The following is a 9,045-nucleotide window of genomic DNA, read 5'->3' as shown; positions in this document are numbered from 1 at the left end:
TGACCTGGATGGTTGAGAATCTGCACAGATGAGAAGGAGGTGGAGGAGTAGAAAGAGGAGGAGGAGAGAAGGGAGGGAGGGAAAGAGGAGGAAGAAGCAGGAAGGAGGACAGAAAGGAAATATCTTCCGTGCTGATATTCTTACTTTTGCAACGGTCTGCCTCTCCATGCTCTCTCCCTACAATCATTTGTATCCCATTTTTGGGGACTGCTGTTTGTGCCTAACCCTGGAGAAATATTTAGCAGCAAGCATCCAATGGGAGGGGCTTTCCCTGAGCTCGCTGGCAGAAAGTGCTTTGCATGCACGGTTATCCAGAACCTGCCAAACAGGGTTTTGCCCACGTCAGATCGAATAATGGATGGATGGCCTGCGGTCATCTTAGCCTGATGTCCAGCTGCGTTTGCCATAAGAGAGCAGCCTGGGAAAGCAAGAAATCTTCTTCTTCTTCTTCTTCTTCTTCTTCTTCTTCTTCTTCTTCTTCTTCTTCTTCTTCTTCTTCTTCTTCTTCTTCTTCTTCTTCTTCTTCTTCTTCTTCTTCTTCTTCTTCTTCTTCTTCTTCTTCTTCTTCTTCTTCTTCTTCTTCTTCTTCTTCTTCTTCTTCTTCTTCTTCTTCTTCTTCTTCTTCTTCTTCTTTCTTCTTCTTCTCCTTCTTCTTTCCTCCTCCTCCTCCTCCTCCCACCCATGCAGGAGACCCTACGCCACTTCTGACAGATGGCAGTTCAGTTTCCTTCCAGGGATGAAGCTCCCACAACTTCTCTTCCATGGGTTGATTGTTCTGTCAGAAACTACCTTCTGTTTCCAGGTTTGAATCTCTCCTGGATCAGTTTCCATCCATTGTTCCTTGTCTGGCCTTTGGGTGCTTTGGAGAATAGCTTGACCCCTTCCTCCTCCTCTCTGGGGCAGCCCCTCAAATATTGGAGGACTCTATCCTGTCTCCCCTGGTCCTTCTCTTCCCTAGACTAGCCAGGCCCCAGTTCCTGCAACTTGACTGCACAAAGAAAATGACCGTGTCTGTTGAGTTTTAAGAACTACAGGAAGGTCATGTTTAGCCAATGACATCATTTTGAGATGGGGGCAATGACCGAGAGTCCGCCCCAAAAGAGGTGAGATCTTCTGGGTTTTCTTGGAGGAGGGATTTAAGGTGAGGGCTCAGCATAAATTCAGTTGAGCTTGGGGGAAAAAAAGGTGCAGAAGTCCCTCGACTTTCAGAATTACGAAGCTAACGGGAATATAATTGCTGCAAGGAAAGAAATAAAAACCCCAAATTCTGAAATTCAATTCTTAAATTCTCCCCTCCACTTGAAATCCAGGCAGGAAAAAAAAAAAAATCTCAAAGGTTCTAGTCCAAACTCAACAGACAGGATCAGGGCCCAGCACGACTTGGGGGAGACTTTTGAGTTTAAAAGCAACATGAAATCAACGGTACGGCTCACGTTTATGTTCACTGCTGCTGCTACTGCATTTAGCCTGTTGAGATCAGCAATAAATTTTGGGGCCAGCCAGAAAGGGCTCCAGCCTGACTGCCTTCTCTGAATCAGGAAACGGAAATTTGCGAAAGATTTGCAAAGGGAAAGGAAATGCCACGTCCCGGGATAACGTTTAAAACATAAGCCCTCGGAACCAGGCTAAAGAGCAGACTTGTGAGTTCTAGTCCTGCCTTAGGCATGAAAGCTGGCTGGGTGACGCTGGGCCAGGCATTCTCAGAGCAACCTATCTCACGAGGGTTGCTGTTGTAAGGAAAATAGGTGTGTTGGATAAGCCTCTTGTCTTGTAAAAACAAGGGAGGATGCAAGTCATAAAGGCAGGATAGATGGACAATGCATGCATAATTGGGCAGCCAGTACAATAAATATGGATGGTAGATATATATATATATATATAAACCCCAATAAGGGACAAAGAGAATCTAATGAGCCTTTGAAAAGAAGCTAGAAATCACCTGTATGCTTAACTCTGGTTTTTTTTCTCCTCTTTTCTTGCATGTTTTTCTCCTCTTTGGTTTGCTATGGTGTGCAAAATTTGGGCAGGTATAATTAGTTAATTAATAAAGCCAGGACTTAGCAACACAACTTCCTTTTTGATAGGACGCCACCCTTGGGGCTCCTTTTAACTAACCAACAAGGGGACTGGTTGAAAAACACTTCATGCTGTCCTTAAGAGGAACCAGGAAGGAAGAACCGGCCGACGGCTGCAGGTTGGAACTTCACGCTTGTGGTCAGCAAATAGGAGCTCAAGGTGGAAGAGAAGAAAGAGGAGGAAACCATGAGGGGCAACGAAGAACCAGAAAAGAACCGGGAGAATGGCAATTATTTCCAGTTTGGTCTAGAGGTTGAAAGAGCCGAGCTAGGAACGGGGACGGAGTGTTCACTCCGAGGATGTTGAATATTAACTTTGAAGGTCCTGCTTGTTTCAGATGGAATGTTGTCTTGTCAAGATGCTTCACAAGGCAGTTTCCCCCCCACCCTAAAAACCTATAAAGGTGAGAATGAAATGCGCCTGCCACCCTTCCCTTCAATGGATCGGCCAAGATCTCAAGGCTTTTAACCATTATTGGATTCTCCTTGACTACCCAACTCATCCATACCCCTAAAGGTGGGAAACAAATTATGGAGATTAACCAGGTTCTGTATTTTTTTTAGGGGGGGGCTTTCCCTCAACCCTGAATCTTGCTATACAGGTAGTCCTCAACCTACTAGCGGAGCCCTGTTAAGCGAGATTTGCCCCATTGTACGTTTCGTGCTACAGTGGTTTAAAAGCGATCCCTTGCAGTTATAGTTTTTCAAAGATAGTAAATAGGTGACTGACGTTTCTGCTGTGCAAATATCTCACTGGAGAGCCTGATGGATGACTCTGGGCTATGGAGGTGTCCCATTGGAGAATATGAATTAGGATACACCCAGGGGGTGGCGGGGAAAAACCAGGGTCAAGGGTGACAATGTGTCTCAGAGTCAGCTACACCCAGGCGGTGCCGGACATGTTAACTCCCAATAAACCCCTTTGAAGTTTTGGAAGTTTGGCTCGAGACTCAGGATTTAATTGGGGCAACTGCCGGAATCCTGACATTGAGATCATGTGACCACAGGGAAGTTGTGCGAAAAGGGTCATCCCTGCAACTGTGGCCATTACGTCAAAGACCCCCTCTGCTTATTTTTCAGTGGGGGACCGTGACTTTTAATAACATGACGGGAGAAGGGAGAAATTCTTCCTACCCATCTTAGCCCACGCAGGTAAGTAACCCGTCAAAGCTAGAGACCCCTACTGATCCCCAAGCCCAGCGGGGGCTCCCCAAAAAATACCACCACCAGTCTCATCTTTTTGTTGGAAAAAAAACACTTTTTAATGGGCCAGTTCTTCTCTGACAAGTCAATAGCGAAGTGACCGGCTCAGGCCTTCACGGCGTATTTGCGAGGAGGATAAAGTCGCTCTTTCCGTTGCTGCTTTTTGGTTTTCAAGCCTTCTTCGTGCTTATTGAGCCGCCTCCGCATGGCTCGTGTCTTCTTCGGACGCAGGTCCAGCGGTTTGTACTTCTTGCCCTGTGGCCAAGGAGGGAAAAAAAATAAGAGAAGTTCAACACAGCCTGATAAATGCTGGATGCTCAGAATACAGTGTGCGGGGCTGAGTATGGCGACGCCTGGGAGGAAATTCCCAGAGGTTATCAATGGCTACCCTTGATATTGTATGCCACCTTTTGGTGAAGAGCACGCAGAGCTAGGAGGGGGAATTAAGGGCGCCATCGGTTTAGAATCACTGTGTTTCCACAAGAGCACCACCCCTCCTAAATTCCACTGATGCTTATCTGAGTGCCAATTTAGATTACCTGACCAGATTCTTGACCAATAAATCATCTACGCTGCAACATTGCACCAACATTGCACCTGACACCTCTGAGATCAGGAGAAATTGGCTTCCGATTGTCAATTTTGAGCGTGATGCAAATGAAACAATGGAGCACCCTGAGAGCATAATGTACCTGGTGGATAGAGGCCTGACCAAACTGGCTTGCCAAAAGCTACCCAGCAGGAAACCTGCTTTTGCAAGAGCGGATTCACACTGCATCCACGGAATGGTAAGCGGTGTTGGGTGATAGCCTTGCAAGCCACTAGAGTCGGCCCTCAGGTGTCTTAAAATATTTTAAAGGTTTGTCCTGCCCGATCGTTTCCAGCTCTAGGGAGGGGTGCTCATCTCATTTCATCGCCGAGGGAGCCATCATTGCCCAAAGACATTTTCCATGGTCATGCAGCCGGCATGAAGATACACCGAGGCGCATGGAATGCTATCGCATTCCCGCCAAAGTGGCACCTTGTTTATCTCCTCGCATTTGCATGCTTTCGAACTGCTGAGTGGGCAGGAGCTGGAGCAAAGAACGGGAATTCACTCCTATCACGCAACACTCCGGTCTCGAACCCGAGCTGTCAAGATTTCCAGCTGACCAGCTGTGTGTCTTTAACCACTGAGCCATTAAACCTCCCGCTCTCCGTGGCTAAACCAGCCTCGTATTTATATCGCAGTCCGCAAAGGAACCCCAACTGGTCACTCTTGGGGCATAAGGCTTCCCACCCAAAGGAATCTCGACAAAAAGAGGAAGGAATTAATGCTTCTGACTCACTTTGTAGAATTTTCTGAGGTTTTCTTTCTGGGTCTGGTTAATGACGGTCAGCACTCTGGCAATGGATTTGCGAACCACCCGGCTGGAAATTTAAAAAAAGAATATATATGAATAAATCACAGGAGGGAATTCAGGATCGGATCAGACGAGCAACAAACAATGCTGGTTTATTCCATCACAGTTTTTTTGGGGGGTCTTCATTTTCAACCCCAATAGAGAGTCCGGAGAAGCACAGGGGAAAAAACTCACATTTTGGAGAGTTTGGAAGCTGCTCCGCCAGTCACCTTGGCAACGCGGAGCTGAGACAATTCCACCTTGAGGTCATCTAGCTGTTTCAACAGCTCTTCCTTCTTCTTCCCCCGCAAGTCACGGGCTTTGATCTTGGCCTAGGAGCAGAAGGACATCTAGCATCACAGAGCAAAAGGTGGACAGCTTTATAAACACTGCTTTTGCAATAAACAAAAAAATAAAGCAACTAGGAATAATTATTCCCACACTAGGAATAATTTTTAAAAAGGGAGAAAGAAGCGCGTTATCTGACCAACTTTGGTTATTATGTGGGATTCAAGTCACTTTATTTAAGCAATTTAAGGTTACAAAGAGGAGCCTGTTATTTTGGTGCACAACACACAGTAACAAATACGGAAAAACCCCAAATTTATTCCCAGTATTGCAAACATCAAAACGAATGGAGATTGTGATGGATCAGGCCACGGGTACATCTGGACCAACATCGGCCGCTGTTTGCACAGCCATGTTTGCACACCCGCATTCCATCCTGGTGCCATCAAGCACCAACAACGTCCGTTGTCCCCATTTCTCCACTTGGGAAAAGCCACATTGGGACAAACACCTTTTAAAATTGGCATTCCTAGAAAGCCCCAAACACGCTTCTTTTGGGGAGGGGGGCAGCCCCCAAAAAGTGCAACCTGTGCCTCCAGTGGTTTTATGGCCAGAATCTCCCTTAGCAACTTGGACACCTTATGGACTTCATCTCCCAGAATTCCCCAAACCTTGCCTGGTTAAGGTATACTCTACGGGAACACCACGTTGCCTAAAAGGTTGGGTCCTGCCCCTAAGGCATTTGCTCTTCCTGGGACCCGCTTCTAATCCAAGGCAACGAAGGGGACTACAAAGCCCACTAAGCGAAGGGCTCACAACCCGGAAGCATTTCTTTCTCTTCCCACTTTATGTCCCCCCCACACACCCCCATTGCAAAGCCCTCGCTTCTTCTATGCCCCAGCGCGGCCTATTCAACTCTCCGCCCCATAGCTGCCCTCCCGCCGCCCTCCCATTCCTCATATGGGGCGGCCCAGCTCAAGCAGCTTTTCCCCCCGCCAACCCCACGTAAACCCCGGCCCCAAACCCCCCTTCTCGGAACCGATGGAACCGGATTCGGACCGATCGTCCCGTCGGCAATTTCTTACCATGACAGCAAACGGGGACCTGCTATTGCCGACGAGAAAGGAAAGGACGGAAGCCGGGAAGGGACAGGAAGCCCGCGGTGCGGATCAAACCATGAAAGCAAAGCTAAGGGGGGGGAGAAGAGTTGCGTTTTTCTCTCCCCCCCTTGTTGGAATGGTTTAGTCCTTGGGAGAGTGAAATTTTCAATCCGCGTTTGCCAACGGATCGTTAGGCGCTTTTGATCAATTGGGGGATCGAATTAGGGAGCAATTATAATGGTCAGCCGGCTAATTAATTTTTTTTTTTTAAAGGAGGGGATAGGAGCCTCTCTTAATAACGCGTAGATGATGCATTGATGATGGTGGTGGTGATTTATTGCAAACCATGCCATTTTTGCCCAAGTAAAATTAGTGTGCAAAACAATCACAACTCGCGCGTTTGGTGTCAGTGCGTTTGTTAGGATGTAATGCGTTTCCTAAGCCTGCCTGCTTGCTACTTGAACCCGTTGTACTGCATTGTTTGGTAGATGCGGATGTTACCCGTTTGCCCAGCTCCGTCTGTTTTTGTATATTGTTTGCTTGTGTTTGTGTGTTTGTGCATGGTCAATTCAGTTCAATTCAGAGGACTGAGTTTGTTTTTAATGTAAATAACGTTTGCAGGTTAGGTTTGTACAACTTTGTCTATGTACAGGTATATATATACATACAGAATTTGAGTTTGCTGTGAGGTGTGCATTTGTATTTTATGGCTATATATAGTGATAGGTAGGTAAATAAAAAGTAGATAGAGATATAAGTAGGTAGGTAGGTAGAGATATAGGTAGGTAGGTAGGTAGGTAGAGATAGGTGGGTAGGTAGGTAGGTATATATGCATGTATGTGTGTGTGTAGATAGATATAGGTAGAGAGGTAGATGATAGGTAGATAGATATATGTATGGTATTCAGCTTTGTTCGGATATTTTCCCACGTCATTATAGTTGTACTTTTATATATGTATATATGTGGGGGGGGTTGTGTGTAGGTAGATAGATATATAGATAGATAATAGATACAGGTAGATAAGGCAGGCAGGCAGGCAGATAAAAGTAAACAGACAGACAGACAGAGATATAGGTAGGTAGGTAAGAGAGATGACATGATAGGTAGGTATATATGTGTCTGTGTAGATATAGGCAGGTAGGTAGGTAGAGAAATGATAGGTAGATATATGTATATGTGTGCATTTGTGCGTAGGTAGGTAGATAGATATAGATAGGTAGATAGACGGACAGACAAACAGATATATACACACCCACCCACAAACACGGGCTTGCACCTATTTGCACTCCACAGAACATGGCTCTCCTGAGGGTGAGGGGTGCGTTCGTGCCGTGATGGGGATGCACAAGGTATGTATGCGTGTGTTGTACGAGCGTGTGTGTGTGCACGCGCACCTATGCACGCGCGCGACAGGAGGAGGGTGGGGGGTAAGGCTTTCTGCTGTCCCTTAGAGAGCGCTCGGACCCCACCCCCGAAAGGCCGGGCGAGCATCCAGCCTGTGTCCGCCCCGCGCGCCCCGCTTGCGGTGCCCGCCAGCCGGCAGGTAAAGCAGGAAGCGCCTCCCGCGGGGGCAACGCCGCGCTCTGACCGGCAGGGGTCGCTCGGGCTCCTTTTCCCCCTCCTCTCTCTGCCCCCCTCCCGACGGCCGCCCGGGACTTGCTGAGGGCGAGAGCCAGGAGCCGCGCGAGTGGCAGCCGCCTCGGCCAATCGGGGATCGCCGCTGAGGGCGTGCGGCCAATGGCGGGCCCTCCTGGGCGAAGAGGCGGAGCGGACGAGGCCGTGCCCAGGTTAGGCTGAGGGGGAGGCGCCGCTCCATCCTTCCCTCACCTGGGGCGAGCCAGCGAGCCGACGCCGCGTCCCCTCAGCTCCGGCCGGGCAGCGCCGATGCCGAGAGGGCCGGCCCGCCCGCCCGCGCTTGCCCTCAACCGGCCCGGCCTCTCGGTAGGGCTGCTGCCAGCCTAAGATGGGGGCAGGGGGAGGGTCGCGGGGGTGGGTGGGTGGGGGGAGAACGAGGGGAGGGGTCGGGGACAGGGATTTGGGGAGGGGGGTGTCGAGGGATCTGGGGGGTCTGGGCGCGGGGAGGGTCTGGGGCAGAGGCTGAGCCTGCCCTTTGGGGAGGGGGCTGGAGGGGCCGTTGAAGGGGGTGGCGGGGCTTCTGGGGAGGGGGCTCCAAGCAGAATGAGGGGTGTTGCTGCTGCAGGATCCCCATTCTGGGTGGGTGGGGGGATCGAGAGAATTTGGGGCAAAATTGAGGGGAGGCTGAGCCTGCCATTTGGGGAGGGGGCTGGAGCTGCCATTTAGGGGCTTTTGTGGGTGGGTGGGGGGCTCCAAACTGAATGAGGGGTGCTGTTGCAAGATCGGGGGATTGAGAGGGTTTGGGGAGAGGAGCCTGCCATTTGGGGAGGGGCTGGAGGGGCCATGTAGAGGGTGTGGGGGGCCCTCCAAGCTGAATGGGGGTTGGTGTTGTTGTGGGATCCCAATTCTGGGTGGAGGGGGGATCGAGAGAGTTTGGGGCAAAATTGAGAGGGGAGGTTCAGTCTGCCATTGGGGAGGGGGCTGGAGGTGCCATTTAAGGGGTGAGGGGAGGGGGCTCCAAGCAGAATGAGGGGGCTGTTGCAAGATCTCAATTGTGGGTGGGGGGGGATTGAGAGACTTTTGAGGGAAGGTGCAGTTTTCCGAGGGGTGGTTGGGAGGTTGAGTTTGCCATTCAGGTGGGGGACAATAGGGAGGGGGGAGATGCTAAAAGGGGGAGAGGCAGAGAGAGAGAGAGAGTAGCCTCGTTGGTGCACAATCAAGGCTTGAGGGGGGGGGGTCAGAGAAGGAGATTCGGGGCAGAAGGGTCTCCTGAGAAGATCTGGAAGGACAGCCTAAGGTCTCCTCCATCCTCTCCTTGCATCCCTGTTGGGTGTCAGCCGAGCCCCCCACCCTCCATGCCGATGGAGGAAGAAGGCTGGCCTTGGAGATGCCGAGGTCTACGCAGAGTAGAAATGGGTGGG

General features: G+C 50.0%; 2 protein-coding genes across 4 annotated transcripts in view; one reads left to right on the top strand and one right to left on the bottom strand.

The window, feature by feature from the left end:
• Positions 1-3,312: 3,312 nt before the first annotated feature.
• RPL35 (ribosomal protein L35) lies at positions 3,313-6,134 on the bottom strand. Its single transcript, XM_026712486.2, has 4 exons — positions 6,034-6,134; positions 4,856-4,992; positions 4,607-4,688; positions 3,313-3,533 (listed from the first exon to the last, which is right to left on the bottom strand). Exons 1-4 carry the CDS (start codon positions 6,034-6,036, stop codon positions 3,384-3,386), a joined length of 372 nt encoding a protein of 123 aa, XP_026568271.1. The 5' UTR covers positions 6,037-6,134; the 3' UTR covers positions 3,313-3,383.
• A 1,664-nt stretch (positions 6,135-7,798) lies between these two features.
• SCAI (suppressor of cancer cell invasion) overlaps positions 7,799-9,045 on the top strand; it is a 30,662-nt gene continuing 29,415 nt past the window's right edge. For 2 of the 3 annotated variants that reach the window (XM_026712542.2, XM_087914624.1), the window contains exon 1: positions 7,811-7,990. The gene's annotated coding sequence lies outside the window, so the exon portion shown is untranslated. Of the gene's footprint in view, positions 7,991-9,045 lie in introns of all 3 variants that reach the window. The other variant, XM_026712544.2, reaches the window with a different exon arrangement.

The sequence above is a fragment of the Pseudonaja textilis genome, chromosome 17 (assembly GCF_049901715.1).
Source record: "Pseudonaja textilis isolate UNSWEBS1 chromosome 17, rPseTex1.2, whole genome shotgun sequence".
NCBI lineage: Eukaryota > Metazoa > Chordata > Lepidosauria > Squamata > Elapidae > Pseudonaja > Pseudonaja textilis.
Note: the sequence above shows the minus strand (reverse complement) of the source record. Positions and strands in the feature narration are given on the sequence as shown.

Bases quoted from the DNA above. Each gene is read 5' to 3' on its own strand.
- RPL35 (XM_026712486.2), bottom strand. The intron at 4,689-4,855 runs GTGAGTTTTTTC...TTAAATTTCCAG, and splicing joins GCTTCCAAACTCTCCAAAAT to CCGGGTGGTTCGCAAATCCA. The intron at 3,534-4,606 runs GTGAGTCAGAAG...CCTTGGCCACAG, and splicing joins ACCTCAGAAAATTCTACAAA to GGCAAGAAGTACAAACCGCT.